The sequence below is a fragment of the Schistocerca nitens genome, chromosome 1 (assembly GCF_023898315.1).
Source record: "Schistocerca nitens isolate TAMUIC-IGC-003100 chromosome 1, iqSchNite1.1, whole genome shotgun sequence".
NCBI lineage: Eukaryota > Metazoa > Arthropoda > Insecta > Orthoptera > Acrididae > Schistocerca > Schistocerca nitens.
The window spans coordinates 497,630,433-497,651,974 of record NC_064614.1 but is presented as its reverse complement, the minus strand read 5'-3'; the positions used below and the strand labels follow the sequence as shown (position 1 = coordinate 497,651,974).

Below are 21,542 nucleotides of genomic sequence, written 5' to 3'. Positions count from 1 at the left end.
TTGGAGATGTTCTGACGGACAGACAAAAGAAGTTAAACATAGTACGGTTCACTATATTCGTACCACGCCAGGACAATCAGTTTCACAACGAGCACGTACAATTGCACCAGAGAGATTGACAGAAACAAAGGCGATATTCGAGGAAATGTTGCAGGCGGGAATAATTCGCCGGTCAGACGGTCCGTGGTCTTCACCCCTACACTTAGTACGTAAGAAAGATGGATCATGGAGACCGTGTGGGGATTACCGAGCATTAAACTCAAGAACCATTCCAGTTAGATACCCAGTACCTAATATACAGGACTTCACATGTGCTTTGGCCGGCGCGAAAATTTTTAGCGTCCTCGATTGCAAGAAAGCATACAACCAGATACCGGTGGCTCCAAGAGATGTTCAGAAGACAGCAGTGATTACACCATTTGGATTATTCGAGTTTTTATTTATGCCTTTTGGCCTTAAGAACGCAGCACAGACTTGGCAGCGATTTATCGACGAGGTGATAAAGGGATTAACATTTTGCTTTGCTTATCTTGATGACATCTTGGTTTTCTCTCCGGATAGTCAAACACATGAACAGCATCTGTGTCGACTTCGCAAGCGTCTATCTGACTACGGAGTCGTTTTAAACGAAAATAAATGCGTCATGCACAAGAACCAAGTCACTTTCCTCGGCCATACTGTGTCATCAGAAGGTATATTGCCTCTGCCAGAGAAGATCGGGGCGATACAGGCCCTTCCGAAACCGACAAACTACCAAGAGCTACGACGATACATGGGATTAATAAATTTTTATAGACCACACCTACCAGCAACGGCTGCGGTGCAAGCACCACTCACTGATGCACTCAAGGGACACGACGCCAAAGGTCGACGAATAGTTAAGTGGACACAAGAAATGGACAAAGCATTTAATGATCTTCAAGCAAGCCTCAGCAAAGCAGTGTTGCTCGCTCACCCAGTTCACTACGTTGTTGTAGACGCGAGCCAGTCAGCAATAGGGGCGGCGCTGCACCAGCGTGTAGAAGGACAATGGCAACCACTACGGTTTTTCTCTAAAAAGTTACGGACTGCACAACAGAAGTGGAGCGCGTATGACAGAGAATTGTTCACGATCTACGAAGCAATTCGATACTTCCGCCCACAAATAGAGGCTAGACCAGTGACTGTGTTTACAGACCACAAACCCATAACATCGGCTTTTAAAAACACCAGTGATAAATGCTCACCAAGACAGTTCCGTTATATTGAGTTCATAAGTCAGTTCACGACAGATATACGCCATTTAAGAGGCGCAGAAATTTAGTGGCTGACTGTTTTTCATGTATTTGCAGGATTTCAGAAATTATAGACTATGATAAACTTGCAGTGGAACAGACCAAGGATGCAGAGCTACGACAGCTGTTAAACGACTCATCTACAGGTCTGAAGTTCGAGCAAATGCTGGTGCCTAACCCCAAGCGGAAGCTGTGGTGCGACTTTTCTCAAGGCAGACCAAGACCATTCATTTCATAAATACTGCGCAAGACGGCATTCGACAGTGTCCACACACTATCGCACCCAGGAGCCAACGCTACAATAAAGCTGCTGACGGACCGCTATGTGTGGCCTTCTATGAAAAGAGACGCGCGCCTTTGGGTACGTTCCTGCATTCCTTGTCAACAGAGTAAAGTAGGACGACATGTGCGTGCTGATATTGGAGATTTTCAAGATACCTCTGCTAGATTCGCACACGTTCACGTGGACCTGGTTGGACCTCTCCTACAGTCAAAGGGTTACAGATATTTGTTTACGGCCATAGATAGGTGCACAAGATGGGCAGAAGCAACTCCAATAGTCGATATTTCAGGCGGAACTACTGCTAAGACGTTTCTGTGTACGTGGGTTGCCCGTTTTGGATGCCCCCTTCATGTCACAACTTACCAAGGACGTCAGTTCGAATCTACGTTGTTCCTCGAGCTATCCAAAATGTGCAGTTTCCAACGCCACAACACGACTGCCTATCACCCTGCCAGTAATGGTATGGTTGAACGATGGCACAGAACACTCAAAGCAGCATTGATGTGTCATCAAGAGAGATGGACGGAAGCATTATCATTAGTGTTGTTAGGCCTGCGGACAGCTCACAAACCCGATATTGGTGCATCAGTTGCCGAGATGGTTTACGGCGAGCCGCTACGGATTCCTGCAGATTATTTAGTACCAACCTTACTACCTGGATCAGAGGGCCTCACACACTGGGTGCAGCAGCTAAAACGTCACTGCACAAATATACGTTGCCCGCCACCTTCTCGCCATGGTAACCGTAAAGTGTTTGTACACAAAGACTTGTACAATTGCTCTCACGTAATGTTGTGAACAGACTCAGTCAAATCGCCTTTACAGCCACCATATACGGGCCCATTTCAGGTGCTGAGTAGAAATAAGCATACCGTGGACATAATGTACAATGGTGTTCCGACAAAGGTATCGATTGAACGTGTCAAGCCAGCATGGGTTTTACCCTCTCCGACCTCTGACACCACGCCTGTGCATCAACACATGATGGACGCACAGCATACCAAAACACCGCTCAGTACATCGTCCGAGACAGGTGAATCACCACCACAAACAACAACGTCACCGCCCCCGAGACACCCGACGCACACCAGAGCTGGACGTCGAATAAAATTCAAGTATCAAGATATCCCTGGGGCTCCGCACTTTAAGGGGGGGGGGGGGGGGGGGCTGTGTGGCAGTGATATTTTTCATGTCTGGTGCAAAGTGATATCAAAAGTGCGCGAGAGTTTTTTTTGGTCATGTGTTGTTTTTTATCTTTGCCATAAGACTATAGGATCTCCTAGTTTTTGTTACTTCTCTGTTGTTTTTTCTAGTTTCTTCTCATTGTGAGTTTTCACGAATAAATATGTTTTCGTTAACTCATGATACCGGACGGCTATGCAATTATTTGTTGTAGGCAAGTCGCCTACAAGAGCATTTAGAGAGCCAGACATGACAAAATTATTCCACCTGTTGCACAAATATATCAGATGGGTGAAATACTGCCAGATTTCAGGAAGAATATATAATTTCAATTCCAAAGAAGGATACACTGACAGCTATGAATACTACAGAAGCATTAGTTTAATAAGTCATCATTGCAAAATATTGGCACAACTGTTTACAGAAGAATGGAAAAACTAGTAGAAGCTGAGCTCAGGGAAGATCAGTGTGGGTTCCAAAGAAATGTAAGAACACGAGCCAATACTGACCCTATGACTTAGCTTAGAAGATAGGTTAAAGAAAGGTGCAGCAAATGTTCACAGTATTTGTAGCTTTTGACAATGTTGACTGGACAACACTCTTTGAAATCCTGTAGGTTGCAGGGATAAAATAGATAAAATACAGGGATCAAAATGTTATTTACAGTTTGCACAGAAATCAGACTGCAATTATGAGTAGAGGGGTATGAACGATAGGCAACGGCTGAGAACGGAGTGAGAAAGGCTTGTAGCCTATTGACGACGTTATTCAGTATGTCGATTAAGCACGATGTGAAGGAAACCACGAAGAACATTGGAGAAGCAAATGAAGATCAAGGGGAAGAAATAAAAGCTTTAAGTGCATTTCCAGCAGTGTGTTACCATAAAGGACCAGCAACTGAATTTATTTATTACCAATACCATTTTCTGTCACAGTTGTGAATAAACTTGAATGGTGACATTTTCATACCATTACCTCCATCAAAAAGTACAATATTAATAAAAAATAAAATCAGTATGTTAATATTATGAGAAGCATAGATTGCTAATCTCCTTATACAGGAGAAATTGAGTCACAGACAGCCACAACAAAATGACTGCTATACATTCGAGCTCGCAAACAAAAAGCCTTCTTCTAAAGTAGAAAACACACACACATTCAGACAAACACAACTCCCAAGCACATGACCACTCTCTCTGGTTGCTGATGCCAGACTGTGCACAACAACTATGGCTGATGGGGAAAAACAATCTTGGATGGTGGGAGTAAGGAGTAGGCTGAGGAGGGGAGGGGAGGGGATGGGGAGGGCGAGCAGGGTAGGGGTGGGGGAGGTGTAGGGCCGTTTGTGGGAGTGTGTAGAGATATGATGAAGACAAGGTAGTTATGCTAGGTGCAGTTGGGTGGTTTGAGGGTTGGGAGGGGGGAGAAGGGGTTGGTAAAGGACAGAAGTAGAGGAGGGGAAAGAAACTAGTATGTGTGTCGGTGGAACAGAAGATTGTGTGGTGCTGGAGTGGGAGCACGGCAGGGGATAGGTGGGTGAAGGACAGGGACTAGCAAAGGCTGAGGCCATTCAGCGCCAGGGTTTCGACTATCTCTCATCATTCAATCCCTGCTCCCAAACTCTTGCCTCCAGGCTTGTATCCCGCAATCTCTAGATGCAAGACCTGTCCCATACATCCTCCCACCACCATCTACTCCAGTCTGTTCACAGGCATCAACACCCCATCAAAGGCAGGGCTACCTGGGAAAGCAGTCATGTGACCTACAAACTAAGTTGCAACCATTGTGCTGCTTTCTATGTGGGCATGACAAACAAGAAGTTGCTGTCCACACAAACAGACATCAACAAATAATGGCCAAGCGACAGCTGGATCAACCAGCTGCTGAACATGCTACTCAACACAGCATGCTTCACAGCCTGCGTCATCTGGATCCTTTCAACCAACAGCAGCTTTTCTTAACTGCACAGGTGGGAACTCTCCATGCAATATATCCTAAATTCCCACGTTCCCTAAAGCCCGTCTCACACGGAGCAAGGTTCGCCGCAAGTTGGCGAGATGGCGTGCATGCCAGCCGACTTGCAGGGAAGAAGCCGACTATCTTCCATGCCGAAGCTCTCCCATGGTGCAAGATCGGCAGCTAGTTGTGTTGTGATCGGCTGCATGTTGTATCGAACGAAGATGGCTGCTTCAGGTGCAGATGTTCAGAGCAAACTGATGTTATTAGCTGTTTCGGTGCTAAACGATGCAGAAATGCATGGTACTGAGAGAAGAAGAAAGAATGGACGAAAAACTGGATTAAGAGCAGAAACGCTGGAAAAAGTGTGCTCTCCATGCTTCATAAAGAGTTGAGGTTAGTTCACGTAACACCTACTTTTGTTTAAAAAGTATCACCATTTCATTACTGTTTGACTTTATAAATATACCAGTAATGACTGTTATATACGACTTTATTTTATAGGATAGAAGATCGTACATCCTTTGCAGATTTTATACGAATGGATGTATTGGTATTTGAAGAACTGCTTTTCGATGATTTTACTTTGGCATACTCCACTTTAAATTGAGTACGTAACTTGTGCATTTTGCTATAGCACTCCTTGCTCGTCGTATATGGTCGAACAAGACACAAGGCACTTGCAACTCTTTCGAGTGCTTCTGCACGCAAGTGTTTATTATAATAGTTTGCGCTTTTCATGACATACAGACACTGTTCTTCCCTATAAGTACATATCAATGCTTCAATCGCTTCCTTGGACCACTGCGGTGTCATTATTTAATAATTATAAGAACTTCCTACCGCACCTCACAACAGCAGAAAAGCGACTGTCAACAAAGACTTCCCGCCCAAGGTTTCCGCGTCTGACGTCACAAACAAAACGTCTCATGATTGGCCAACGCAGGTAGCACGCAGGGAACCTTACAAGAAAAATAGCACCTGACCTATCCTGGAAATCTTACAAGGTTCCCAGCAAGGTAACCCGCTAGCAGACGACGGAGCCCGCAAGGTAGCCGTCGCGTGAGCCAGCAAGGAAACTTACAGCGAATCTTGCTCCGTGTGAGACGGGCATAAGCCGTCCCCCTTACCGATCTTAACCTTTGCTGGTCCCTGTCGTCCATCCACTTATCCTCTCCTCTGATCCCACGCCAGCACTACACAGCATTTTATTGCACCAAAGCAGTCATCAGTCTTTTTTCCTCCTCTGAACCCCCCCCCCTTCCCCCCTCCCGCCCTCAAGCCTCCCGACTGCACCTAACGGCCCTCTGCTGCCCCCAACATGTCCCTGCAGGCTCCCACAAGCAACACTACTTCTTCCCTCATCCCTACCCAGCTGTCCCTCCCCTTACCCACTCCCACAACCCACATATTGCTTTCCCCATCAGGCACAGTTGCTGTATGCTATCGGCCTCTGCAGTGATGATGTGTGTGCGAGTTGTGCTCGTGCATGTTTTATACTTTAGAAGAAGGCCTTTTGGCCAGGAATTCATGTGTATAGCAACCTTTTGTTGTAGCTGTCTGCGACTAAATGTCTCCTCTATGTGGAGAGCAGTGGTATATCCTTTTCATAATATTGTTGTTATTCCATCCTGGACTTTCCATTGTTTGAAATACAGTATGTTAAAATACATAAATAGTTTCCAAGGACTCCGTATCCACAGATCACAATAGCATATACATCGGTTATGACACACCTGTGTCTCCAAAATTTGACTGTAATGTAATTTCAGGGAAGCATGTAAAAGATTTGTTCTCACACCAAGTCAACATAACAAATGTAATTAGGAGAATGTGGTTGGTGCCTTCAGTTTTCTATTTACATTCCCAAATAAACTTGACTTTTTTTTTTACAAGTTTTCCTCTAAAGCTATTCCAGTTTTCATCATATGTGATTGTGACATTACATATTTGGTTAAAAATTAAAAATATATGTCTAATGTTTCATGGTAATACAATGAAACTATTTTCTATAATCATAGACATACCGGTACTGATGAATGACGACAGTGCACATGAACACACTACTTAACTGAGGGTGCTTGTCAAGTTCCCCCAGCCACATTTTTTATGTTTTTATGGTATATCAACAAGTCTTTAGAATGTTCGACTGGAATTATGTTACAGTCAAATATCAGATAGGTAGTTATGTCATAACTGATGTACTGCACTAATGTGATCTGTGCATACAGAATGTTTGAAAACTATTTACATCTGAGCTGGGCCATGAGCTGCCAGTGAGGCTACTCAAAGGCAGTGTGGGCATTGTGTTCTGCCATGTGGGCACGATGCAAACGCAGTTCGCATTCTGTTCTGGCAAAAAGCACTGAAGGCTACCGATAACACAAGAATGACAGCAGAAACTTGAGTTTGTAGTCCTATTAGTATTCTTCGCTTGTCGTATTTGTTACAGTACCACAATGCAGCAATGAATACTTGTGACACAATATACAATGTGCACAGTATTTGTGGAAATGTAGCCTTAGAGACCAATAAAAGTGAAATATCATCACATAAGGCTTTGTATGTCAATTATTACCTTGTAAAATGCTCACATTTTTCCTATTTTGGGCAGTGAGTGAAATTTTATACTTTTTAATTTTTTCTCTGTGCAACCAGCTTGTACTTCACATTCCACTTTCTTCTGAGTGTGAATGTATTGTTCCATCTTTGTTCGAAAAACTGAAGGCAGGTACACACATTCTGATGACAACAGCAGATGACAGAAAAGTGGTTCACCAACTGCAGTTTGGTAGAGGCACAACATAGCGACAAAAAAAGAAAAATTATCCTTTCACTACGTAATTCTGTAATGAGTACTGCAGTGCTGCAAACAAACACATTGCATATGTTGACAGCAATTACAAGCAGTACAAAAAGTTCCAAGTTCTGTCATTTTGTACAGAGGGGAGGGGGGGGGGCAGTGGGATCAGGAAAAAGAGGGGATCAACAAAAAGAGAATAAAATACCATTGTCATCGACTTAATTTCCTGGTCACAAATACAACACAGACTAAGTAATAATCAAAGACGACATGATTTTTTGTTAAACCTCTGTTAATATAATACATGCAGCCTCCCTGAGAAATGTTATGTATGGAGCTGGCCTAGTACTTGTGATAAAGAATGGAACATTTATTTTCATCACTCTACTGTTGTATTAAAATGTTTCACTAGTAGCCTCTAGTTGTTTGGAATGAGATGACATGTCATAAAAGGAATTCTCCAGTCAAATGAATGACAGTAAAACTACTACTAAAATTCGATTTTGTTAATTTCATTGTTGAAAAATCACTTTCACACAAATATGTGGTCCTGAACAAACTGATGACTCGAGCAGATATTCAAAACCATTGCAGAAACTGTTCTGCTGGGAAGTTCTTGTAAAACATTTCAATATTTCATGCAGCGCGAAACCTCTCCATGACTACAAGACTATAATGACAGTCATTGAGCTTCAACTAAGTTTCAGGATGTGCACTTTGAATGTCCACTGCAAAAGGAGTTGCTACGACAGCAAAATCAAATTCAAATTGATTTAAACTACTAAATGTACTATCATAGTTTTGTAACAAAGCCTGTAACACCGTAACAAATTCATCAACATGTCCGCTCAGTGTCTCCTTTTCAAGATTTATTTCATTTATAAATTGTGCAACATTAGAAAAGTGCACAAATGACCTTTCTGAAAGTTGCTTTATCCACAATAGCAATTTTCTTTTAAAACTCTCACCTGATGCCACAAACATCGGTAATTAGTTTATTATCTACCCTGCAAAGTCTTAATTAAGGCATTCAGGCACTTTTTAAGGTCATTTATAAATGCAAGATCTAATACACACTAGGAAAATTGCCCCAGTTTAATCCTCGTACCACTGAAAAAAAATGAATGAAATAAGTATTAGTGTTAGTGGTGCTGAGAAACAACTGAAATCGTTGAAACTGAACAAAGCTCCAGGCCCTGATGGAATCCCTGTCAGATACTATACTGAATTTGCGGCTGGGTTGCCCCTTTTCTCACTATAATCTATAGTAGATTCCTTGAACAAAAAACCTTGTCCAGTTCTTGGAAAAAGTCACAGGTCACACCCGTCTACAAGAAGGGCAGTAGAAGTGATTCACAAACCAACCATCCAATATCATTGTCACTGAATCTTAGAACATATTCTGAGCTCAAACAGAATTAGGTATCTTGAACACAATAACATCATTAATGCCACCCAGCATGATTTTCAAAAACATAAATCATTTGATACCCAACTCACACTTCTCTCACATGACACACTGGAAGCTTTGGATCAAGGGCAGCCAAGTAGATGCACTGTTTCTTGATTTCCAAAAAGCATTTGACTTGGTACCGCACCTATGTTTATTGTCAAAAGTATGACAATATGGGGGTATCAAGTGAAATTTGTGACTGGATTGAGGACTTTTTGGTAGGGAGGACACAGCATGTTATCTTCAATGGAGAGTCATTGTCAGATGTAGAAGTAACTTCAGGTGTGCCCAAGGGATGGGTGTTGGTACCTTTGCTGTTTATGTTGTATATTAATGACCTGGCAGACAATATTAATAGTAAAACCAGGCTTTTTACAGATGACACACTTACCTACAATGAAGTACTATCTGAGAGAAGCTGCATAAATATTCAGTCAGATCTTGATAAGATTTCAACATGGTGCACAGATTGGCAACTTGCACTAAATGTTCGGAAATGTAAAACTGTGCACTTCAGAGAAGGAAGAAATGTAGTATCCTATGTCTATGATGTCAATAAGTCACCGATGAAATTGGCCAATTCGTACAAATACCTGGCTGTAATGCTTTGTAGGAATATGAAATGGAATGATCACATACATTCAGTCATGGGTAAAGCAGGTGGTAGACTTCAGTTTATTGGTAGAAAACTGCGGAGCTGCAATCAGTCTACTAAAGAGACTGCTTACAAATAACTCATAAGACCAGTTCTGGAATATTGCTGAGGCGTGTGTGACCTGTACCAGATTGGACTAACAGGGGATATTGAACGTGTACAGAGAAGAGCAGCACGAATGGTCACAGGTTTATTTAATCCGTGGGAGAGTGTCACAGAGATACTGAATGAACTGAAATGGCAGACTCTTGAAGACAGACATAAACTATCCCCAGAAAGTCTATTAGCAAACTTTCACGAATCGGGTTTAAATGATTACTCTTGGGATATACTACAACCCCAACCCCCCCTCCCCATGTATTGCTCACACAGGGATCGTGAGGATAAGATCAGAATAATTACTGCACACCCAGAGGCTTCCCACACTCCCAAACATGAATGGAACAGGAAGAAACCCTAATAACTGGTACGTTGGGACGTACCCTCTGGCATGCACCTCATGGTGGTTTGCAGAGTATAGATGTAGGAGTCAACAAACTCTTTCACTGGCATTCCTTTCATGTCTAGGAATGATGGTATCTCTTAACACAAGTTGAAATACCTTCTATGATGACACCTCAACACAACCAGTGTACTTCACAAAAACATGCTACATTGTCATAGTCACACCCCAGATCTGCCAGGAAGGATTTAAACTGCCAATGTCCCAAATCATGTGATCTCAGGTTATTATCTGTTTCCACATCATCATCCACAATGCCACTTATTTTGCCACATTTTTCCAGCACATTAACACAATGTGGGACATAGTGCATCGCTGATATTTCCTGCTGGATGCCAGTTTCTTTTATCTTACTTGTTATCAAAGCAGCAATACCAGACTTTTGACCAATAGTTGCTGGAACTCAATCTCTTGCAGCCAGCGAAAGTTTTTCCCGAAAAGTTCATATTTGTCAATGATGTTTCATAAGCAAGAAAATAAGTTGTCGATTGTAGCTGTATCATGCATTGGCAAGAAGTTCCTCCATCAACTTGAATTCAGCGTCAACACCTCTCACAAACACAGCAAGCTGAGCAACATCTGGTACATACATGCATTCAACCAAAGCCATAGACATAAAAAAAATCCGTATCTTTCATCTTATCTTTCAGTTGCATTTTTAACTTGTTTGCCCTTTCTTTGATGCAACTGCGAACTGCCCTCTGTGAAAGAGGGACCGTTTTGAAAACTGCATGAGACCCTAGACACAAGATTGTTGTGGCAGCAACAAAATACTATTTAACAAATTCCCCAGGGCTGAAAGGATGCACCGCTATGTGATAGCTCACTCACACTGCATCATCACTGTGGGTGACACGTTTCTCTTCCAGTACACAGAATAGAGGGCAAGGCCACATAATGCTTTATAAATAATAGTAACATTTTCAAGATATCACATAAATCTATATGAACTTTCTTTCTTCGTTCTCTTCTGTTTTAGCTCAAGAAGTCTGGCCTTCCTTTCTTGACTAACCAAAGTGATCACAAATTTCTCACAAAGTAGTTGAAAATATTACTTCACACTGTGCTTCCTTCATGCCGATAAAACAGCATTACAAAACAAACACTGTGGCCCAGTTTGTGTTTTAATAAAAAGTAATCTTTTCCCCACTGTGCGCTGAAGTGTAGGGATTTAACCGACTTTTGTTTTCACGATCTTAATTCCTCCTCAGCTATTTTCCCTCACACTAACTTTGTCCTACAACAAATGCCTAAGATACTTCAATACTGAAAACACTAATGACACAAAGTAAACAGGTCTGCCTTGTGTGTGTGTCAATAATGAATAAGCAATGTTAGCAGAGGGGTGGAGGGGCAACTGCTGGCTGACAGTGCCTGTGGGCACTCATGAGTGTCCGCGCCCAAATTAGCGCATCTGTCCACCCCTGATTTATGTAATTTAACTTACTGTACTTTTAATTTTTACTAGCTCCCCCCCCCTCCCCCACAGCTTTTCATCCCTCCCCCTAATTGTATCCATCTATTTCTCCCCCTGTGTCCACCTCACCCTGCCACCTTTATCTGTCTATCCCACAGTCCCCACTCTCCCTTTGGCCATTTCCTACGCTCCCCTCTCTCTGACCATATCTTCTCCCCCTCCTTCTGACCATGACTTCCTCCCCCTCTCTTTCCATTTCTGCTTCCTCCTCTCTCTTTTCCACCTGCCCAGAATTCCTCCACAACTACCACCTGCCTCATGCATCTCTCCTCCCTCCCCTCTCTCTGTCCATTTCCTCCTCCTGTTCGCTTTGTCCATCCCCTCCTCTATCCATCTCAACTTGTCTGCGGCCATGCTCATTGACACATGTAGCTCTTGCAATACAATTCAATAAAGCAGGTTCATACTACTCCCACAACATGCCTGTCATGCAGGGGAGGCTACACATCAGTGGCTTGAAAATCATTTATGTGCCCCTCACATACAGACCTCCACGTAAAGCTCATCGATAAAGCAGGTCGATGCTACTCCGAAACAACACATCTATCATGTAGGGCAGCCTACATGTTAGGATCCAGAAAACTGTTGCTTGCCACTGACATGTAGGCTGTCTGGCAGAGCAGGTTGATTTGGGAGGCCGATACTGCTCCCACACAACATACCTTTGCAGGGCAGCCTGCGCTCCTCAGGCTGGAAAACCATTCTTTTGCCTGTATCTCTGCTCATATTAGACCTAGTCTGTTATAAACACCACAGGACTGACTGATACTTTTCAGGTTTGCTACACACACACACACACACACACACACAGATATTTCAGATTAATATTGCAGGTCTTGATGTGGTCAATGGCTTGAAAATGAACACAATTATTCGAAACCAGGCATCATTAAAGATTATATGCAACTATGACTGAAAACTAAATAAATATATAAACTTTAAGGTTTGTTGATGACACTGTAATTCTGTCATAGACAGAAAAGGATTTGGAAGAGCAATGAACGGAATAGATAGTGTCTTGAAAAGACAACAACAAAAATAAATAAGAGTAATGGAATGTAATTAAATTAAATCAGTCACTGCTGGGGAATTGGATTAGGAGATGAAACGTGAAAAGTAGCAGATGACCTTTTTTATTTGGGCAGCAGTACAACATGATGGCCAAAGTAGGAAAGATATAAAATGCAGACTGGCAATAGCAAGAAAAGCATTTCTGGAAAAGAGGATTTGCTAACATCTAACATAAATTCAACTGTTACAAACTATTTTTGAAGGTATTTGTCTGGAGTATAGGCTTGTATGGGAATAAAACATGGACAGTGTGCAATTCAGTTAAGAAGGGAATAGAAGCTTCTGAAATGTGGTGTTATATGGAAGAAAAAGTGAGTGTGTGTGGGTGTGCGAGTGGGGAGGGGGCATAAACTTTTAGAGGAAGACCAAGGCTTGAATACAGAACGCAAGTTCAAATGGATGTAAGTTGTGGTGGCTATTCAGAGATGAAGAGGCACAGGATAGATTAGCATGGAAAGCTATATCAAACCAGTCTGCAGAAAGGCCGCAACAACAACAACAACAACAACAACAACAACAACGACAACAGGAAAGGTAACTATTTGACAATAAAATTTCCAGTTTATTATACTGTAATAACAATTTGAAAATCATGCCTTTAGTCATTTCTTGCAATGACATTGCATTCAAACAATTGCAACCAAACATAGTTTGAGTTGCTATGTTGCACAACAAGGAAAGCTGTTATTAATCAATAATCAGTTATCATTCATATGAAAGCAATGTATAAATGTCATGGTATCTGGTGCTTGTCAGGTGCAGCCCTCAGTGCCATAATTAATTTAAAAAAATAGCTCTCAATCCACAGCAGCTGTAACGGATAATAGTGCCAGTGGGTAGTTGTGTTTCATGAACTTCATAAACATCCTTGCTACTTTTCACCATTTCTTATAAGTCTCCTAAAAATTTCTTGTTTGTTCAATATTCAGGAATTACTGGAAGTTGTTGGGGGAGAACTGAATTATTCTGGAACAGAGGGAGAAATATCTGAGTGAGCACAGAATGAAAGAGATTCATGTTCATGTGAGTTACTGTTTGGCACATATTTGTTGTTGTTGTTACTTTCTTACTGATAATGCAGCTCATTTTAGAAATTTGTTACAGTTTATTGCTCTCTGTCTCATATTTTTCACAGGGAAATTTACTGACCATCCTCCAACTGTTCTCTCAGCTGCATTCATGTGTATCTCCAAATGACAGCAAACTTTTCTAAACAAGTTAACTGGTATTGCATTAGGTGGGACATCCATTGTCCAGCTTTCTCCTGTGACATAGTTTTCAAAAATATGTGGAGTAAAAACAGCACTTGAGTTTCATTCTGTTGAATGTATTTTCAATATTTTTCATACATTTTCAATTTTATTTATTATTTTCGAGGCATGCAAAATCATTAACAAACAGGCCACAATTTCAGTTTATGATATACTGAAGATAGGATCAATGTCATTGTTGTTGTTGTGATCTTCAGTCCTGAGACTGGTTTGATGCAGCTCTCCATGCTACTCTATCCTGTGCAGGCCTCTTCATCTCCCAGTACCTACTGCAACCTACATCCTTCTGAATTTGCTTAGTGTATTCTTCTCTTTGTCTCCCTCTACGATTTTTACCCTCCACACTGCCCTCCAATACTAAATTGGTGATCCCTTGATGCCTCAACACATGTCCTGCCGACCGATCCCTTCTTCTAGTCAAGTTGTGCCACAAACTTCTCTCCTCCCCAATCCTATTCAATACCTCCTCATTAGTTATGTGATCTACCCATCTAATCTTCAGCATTCTTCTGCAGCACCACATTTCGAAAGCTTCTATTCTCTTCCTGTCCAAACTAGTTATCGTCCATGTTTCACTTCCATACATGGCTACGCTCCATACAAATACTTTCAGAAACGACTTCCTGACACTTAAATCTATACTCGATTTTAACAAATTTCTCTTCTTCGGAAACGCTTTCCTGGCCATTGCCAGTCTACATTTTATATCCTCTCTACTTCGACCATCATCAGTTATTTTGCTCCCCAAATAGCAAAACTCCTTTACTACTTTAAGTGTCTCATTTTCTAATCTACTTCCCTCAGCATCACTCGACTTAATTCGACTACATTCTATTATCCTCGTTTTGCTTTTGTCGATGTTCCTCTTATATCCTCCTTTCAAGACACTATCCATTCCGTTCAACTGTTCTTCCAGGTCCTTTGCTGTCTCTGACAGAATTACAATGTCATCGGTGAACCTCAAACTTTTTATTTCTTCTCCATGGATTTTAATACCTACTCCGAATTTTTCTTTTGTTTCCTTCACTGCTTGCTCAATATACAGATTGAATAACATCGGGGATAGGCTACAATCCTGTCTCACTCCCTTCCCAACCACTGCTTCCCTTTCATGCCCCTTGACTCTTATAACTGCCATCTGGTTTCTGTACAAATTGTAAATAGCCTTTCGCTCCATGTATTTTACCCCTGCCACCTTCAGAATTTGAAAGAGCGTATTCCAGTCAACATTGTCAAAAGCTTTCTCAAAGTCTACAAATGCTAGAAACATAGGTTTGCCTTTTCTTAATCTAGCTTCTAAGATAAGTCGTAGGGTCAGTATTGCCTCACGTGTTCCAACATTTCTACGGAACCAAACTGATCTTCCCCGAGGTCGACTTCTACTAGTTTTTCCATTCATCTGTAAAGAATTCGCGTTAGTATTTTGCAGCAGTGACTTATCAAACTGATAGTTTGGTAATTTTCACATTTGTCAACACCTGCTTTCTTTGGGATTGGAATTATTATATTCTTCTTGAAGTCTGAGGGTATTTCGCCTGTTTCGTAAATCTTGCTCACCAGATGGTAGAGTTTCGTCAGGACTGGCTCTCCCAAGGCTGTCAGTAGTTCTAATGGAATGTTGTCTACTCCCGGGGCCTTGTTTCGACTCAGGTCTTTCAGTGCTCTGTCAAACTCTTCACGCAGTATTATATCTTCCATTTCATTTCATCTACATCCTCTTCCATTTCCATAATATTGTCCTCAAGTACATCGCCCTTGTATAGACCCTCTATATACTCCTTCCACCTTTCTGCTTTCCCTTCTTTGCTTAGAACTGGGTTTCCATCTGAGCTTTTGATATTCATACAAGTGGTTCTCTTTTCTCCAAAGGTCTCTTTCATTTTCCTGTAGGCTGTATCTATCTTACCCCTAGAGAGATAAGCCTCTACATCCTTACATTTGTCCTCTACCCATGCCTGCTTAGCCATTTTGCATTTCCTGTCGATCTCATTTTTGAGACGTTTGTATTCCTTTTTGCCTGCTTCATTTACTGCATTTTTATATTTTCTCCTCTCATCAATTAAATTCAGTATTTCTTCTGTCACCCAAGGATTCCTACTAGCCCACGTCTTTTTACCTACTTGATCCTCTGCTGCCTTCACTACTTCATCCCTCAAAGCTACCCATTCTTCTTCTACTGTATTTCTTTCCCCCATTCCTGTCAATTGTTCCCTTATGCTCTCCCTGAAACTCTGTACAATCTCTGGTTTAGTCAGTTTATCCAGGTCCCATCTCCTTAAATTCCCACCTTTTTGCAGTTTCTTCAATTTTAATCTACAGGTCATCAGAAATAGATTGTGGTCATAATCCACATCTGCCCCTGGAAATGTCTTACAATTTAAAACCTGGTTCCTAAATCTCTGTCTTACCATTATATAATCTATCTGAAACCTGTCAGTATCTCAAGGCTTCTTCCATGTATACAACCTTCTTTCATGGTTCTTGAACCAAGTGTTAGCTATGATTAAGTTGTGCTCTTTTTAAAATTCTACCAGGCGGCTTCCTCTTTCATTTCTTACCCCCAATCCATATTCACCTACTACGTTTCCTTCTCTCCCTTTTCCTACTGCTGAATTCCAGTCACCCATGACTATTAAATTTTCATCTCCCTTCACAATCTGAATAATTTCTTTAATTTCATCTTACATTTCTTCAATTTCTTCGTCATCTGCAGAGCTAGTTGGCATATAAACTTGTACTACTGTAGTAGGCGTGGGCTTCGTATCTATCTTGGCCACAATAATGCGTTCACTATGCTGTTAGCTTGCCCGCATTCCTATTTTCCTAATCATTATTAAACCTACTCCTGCATTACCCCTATTTGATTTTGTGTTTATAACCCTGTAGTCACCTGACCAGAAGTCTTGTTCCTCCTTCCACCGAACTTCACTAATTCCCACTATATCTAACTTTAACCTATCCATTTCCCTTTTTAAATTTTCTAACCTACCTGCTCCGATCCGTAGAACGCCAGTTTTGTTTCTCCTGATAACGACATCCTCTTGAGTAGTCCCCACCCGGAGATCCGAATGGGGGACTATTTTACCTCCAGAATATTTTACCCAAGAGGACCCCATCATCATTTAACCATACAGTAAAGCTGCATGCCCTCGGGAAAAATTACGGCCGTAGTTTCCCTTTGCTTTCAGCCGTTCGCAGTACCAGCACAGCAAGGCCATTCTGGTTAGTGTTACAAGGCCGGATCAGTCAATCATTCAGACCGTTGCCCTTGCAACTACTGAAAAGGCTGCTGCCCCTCTTCAGGAACCACACGTTTGTCTGGCCTCTCAACAGATACCCCTCAATTGTGGTTGCACCTACGGTACGGCTATCTGTATCGCTGAGGCACGCAAGCCTCCCCACCAACGGCAAGCTCCGTGGTTCATGGGGGTGGGGTGGGGGGGATCAACACTAAAGCTATAAAGTGTTTGATGTTCGTGGGTACAGGAAAATGAAGAAAGATTAGAGCTACATAGAGGTCATTAGAGATGAAGCACAAACTAAGATACTTATCCATCTGTGTATCATGAAGAACTCAAACTTGAGTGACTACTGTTCATTTACTGGAGGTACTGAAAACCTCATCACTGACAAAGACAAGTGTGTTTCACAGAACAATGATATTTAGTGTGAGCACACTTAAAAAATTAACAGAGTGAAGTGCTACATGTAAAATACAGGAGTTCACTATTTACAATGGATTATACATGTGCACTGATAAAACATCACAGGATGATAGGAAAAGGGTTGCTTGCTGAGTACTCAAGAAATGGTCACACTGTTCATTTGAGCAGATTTCACAAGTTTCCGGCAGTTTTTCTATAGTAGAATGCAACAAAAGTTGTATAAACATTCATGGCTAATCAAAATGAACTGCCATGACAAGTTCTGTTACTCCTGTCTGTACAAAGGGTGATATCAAAACAATTTTTAAACTAAATGCCATTCTTGATTGCAATATGCATGAAACAGATGTGGTAAACTCCTTGGAAGAATACAAATAATGAAAGGAGTAAAAGTAACAACTCACCACATAGTTGAGGCATTGATTAATCAGTGGGCACGTACATAAGACGGAAAACATTGCTAACCCTCTGGACCAGTCTTTTTCAGAGCTAACAGAATACACAAACACACATGTGCAACTGCACAGCTACAGTGTATCGGCAGTCAACTGGAATAAGTGTGAGAAGGTCTCACCTGAAATATTAGCAACACTTTCAGTCTTGTTTACATTCGTACTGATCACTCAACACTTTAATTATATGGTGAATTGTTACCTACACTCTTTCCATTATTTATATGTAAAACAGAGGTTGACAGGAGTTTTCAGAAGACCTAAAATTAGTCATTCAAGAACAAACTGATGAAGTGGTAGAAAGTCCTTTCCTCCCAAGTGCTCCTTATGACTGCAACAAATGCTTTTGCTTTGTTTTGAACTGTGAGACTGGGAATCTTAAACAAAAGGAACTATTGACATTTTTCCAAATTTTGTTCCACACTGGAGAAGGAATTTTTCAAAAAGGCAAAAAGACAAATTCAAGAATGTGCTTCTAATGTAACTAACGGCACTGGACTCCCAAAAAACACATTCAAGTAAAATTTGTGATTCTTCAGCTTCTACCGGATTAGATGACATAAGTCATGAGTGTATCTAGGGGTCCAACAGACATTAGGGTCCAGCCGTAAACCCATGAGTTAATTTATAAAATTTGTTTGCAAAAGAGGAGAGAATCTTGCAGGAATGCAGGTAGGAATAAACAAAGTTGTTGTTGCCCCGTCTATATACCTCTCCGTTTCAAACTGTTGTAAAACAAAGCCAAGTATCTGTAAAAGTACTCAATAACTTCAAACACATTTCTTACCTTGCACTTTATTTCTGCATTATTTTTAAAACTGTGATTAACCAGAATCTTGAAATAAAAGGTATAAAATAAGCCTTCAAGCTTGCTTTTTTGCCGTAACTATTGATTTGTAAGACATATCACTTGCAAACTTTCCAGTAACATTTAAAACTAATTATCAAAGGCTGCTTTCTAGACATGCAAATGTCTAGGTGACTGGGATTCTTAAACCACAAGGTAAAAACTGGTGGAAACAAATTATTGCCACAAATTCTTCAAGAAACTTGAAGGACTACAATTGTTGTTCAGCGCCCTGTATAACATTAGAATTTTCTGTCACAGATTTGTTTTTCTGACAATATCACTTTGTTAAAACATAAAACCGAAAAGGAAGGAATCATAACACTAAAATGAATGGTAACATATGGAAATAAATACCTGATAAAGAGGTTTAGCTTCGTCCAGGTGATGTATTCGCAAGTATCTGTCTAAACTCACACTGACTACATATGGTTCAGTAGCACTGCAAGCAATGGATCGTATGCCCCCAACTGGCCCTTTATAAGACTTTGCAATATGACTTTTGCCACGGAAGTCAATCAGTTTCATCTGTCCCCTCCCGCTGCCAACAACCACACACCTGTAAGACATTTAAAAGCTCAGATATTGACAAAACTGTGTTTGTAAAACTAGTGAATGAAGAAATATTAATAACAATTCAGATGTTAATAAAATAGTTGACATGAATTACTAAGGCATCTCAATGAATATATGAAGTTTATCAATATAATAGAGGGAAACATTCCACATGGGAAAAATATATCTAAAAACAAAGATGATGTGACTTACCGAACGAAAGTGCTGGCAGGTCGATAGTCACAAACAAACACAAACACACACACAAAATTCAAGCTTTCGCAACAAACTGTTGCCTCATCAGGAAAGAGGGAAGGAGAGGGAAAGACGAAAGGATGTGGGTTTTAGGGGAGAGGGTAAGGAGTCATTCCAATCCTGGGAGCGGAAAGACTTACCTTAGGGGGAAAAAAGGACGGGTATACACTCGCACACACACACATATCCATCCACACATATACAGACACAAGCAGACATATCACAAGCAGACATATTGAAAGACCAGAAAGAGAAAATAAGACGACAGAAAAGATTTCGAAATGCAACAGTGACAATAACAAACGTGATTGTTGGGTTCAAATTACTGATATCAATATAATAGAGGGAAACATTCCACATGGGAAAAATATATCTAAAAACAAAGATGATGTGACTTACCGAACGAAAGTGCTGGCAGGTCGATAGACACACAAACACACACACAAAATTCAAGCTTTCGCAACAAACTGTTGCCTCATCAGGAAAGAGGGAAGGAGAGGGAAAGACAAAAGGATGTGGGTTTTAGGGGAGAGGGTAAGGAGTCATTCCAATCCCGGGAGCGGAAAGACTTACCTTAGGGGGAAAAAAGGACGGGTATACACTCGCGCACACACACACATATCCATCCACACACATACAGACACAAGCAGACATCTCACAAGCAGACATATCTTTCAATATATGCTAAATAATATGTTACTGGCATGTCTCTACCTAAAGAGATAATTCTTTTCATCTTAAGGATATAGTGCAGAGTCTAAGAACTGGAACCTTGAACTACAAACAACAACTAGTAAGTACAGACTTCGTGTCCCCTTGTCCTCACAATAGGAGGGTCCCTCGCATAACAGGGTCTGAGTAACCTACCCCGCCATTCTAATCATCCCCAAATTCTTCCTATTTTCTCTCTGAGGAGGATTAGTTTTTCACATTTCAATGTGCTGTTTATTGGCAGTACTTAAATTTCGCCTCTTGAAGGGAAGTATTGGCCAGCCATTCTGTCTCCATGTAATTTTACAAATATATAATGTTCCTCATTAACAAGAAGGAAGCTTATTACAGACAATTATAATAATTGTTGATTAGCTTGCACATGAACCTATTTCTATTGATTAACCACAAAATGCTTTTTCTACTACACATTTCAAACTTGTTCTTTTATGTTTTAGGACCTTTCAGTCATTTCACATTAAAATTTCCAACTGCCTCACCCTATACCTTCCACCCCCCCCCCCCACCCCCCTCCCTTCCGCCTGACATTATAAACTCAGTAACAATGAAATGACAAGAGAGTAGAAGTTGTTGTTGTCATCTTCAGTACAGTGACTAGTTTGATACAGTTTGTAATAGATCTTTTAAGGGAAAAGAAAAATTCTATATGGAATAAATACATCTAGTAGCAGCAAATAATTAATTTATAATGTCTCAGATAATTTTATTTCTACAACAAAGGACAAAAACTTACAATTCTTCTTCTTCTTCTTCTTCTTCTTCTTCTTCTTCTCTGTCCATTAGAATTTGAAGAGGAACCTCCTAGTATAATCTACCAGATGCTGTACAATTACTTAGCTGATAAAGTAAGTCATCAAAAATATTGGTGTTTATTTAAAATTACAATATAACAAACCTAATTGCTTGTGTCATAAACAATTTGTATTTGAGTAGTAATATTTTGCAGCAATCAGCGTGAAGATAACTGATGAACCATAATGGCCATTAACTATCATTTTATTAGTAGTCTTGCATCATAATCCACCATTTGCTCGAAACTATCCGGACACCCCTAAAAACATATGTTTCGCATATTAGGTGCATTTTACTACCACCTACTGTCAGGTACT

The 21,542-nt window shown here is 40.9% G+C and overlaps 1 protein-coding gene across 2 annotated transcripts in view; it reads right to left on the bottom strand.

Annotated features, from left to right (window-relative positions):
- LOC126236159 (WD repeat-containing protein 74) overlaps positions 1 to 21,542 on the bottom strand; it is a 106,513-nt gene that overhangs the window by 22,085 nt on the left and 62,886 nt on the right. For both annotated transcript variants that reach the window (XM_049945258.1, XM_049945249.1), the window contains one exon: positions 19,249 to 19,450. In XM_049945258.1, the coding sequence (XP_049801215.1) occupies positions 19,249 to 19,450 (202 nt within the window). The remainder of the gene's footprint in view (positions 1 to 19,248; positions 19,451 to 21,542) is intronic.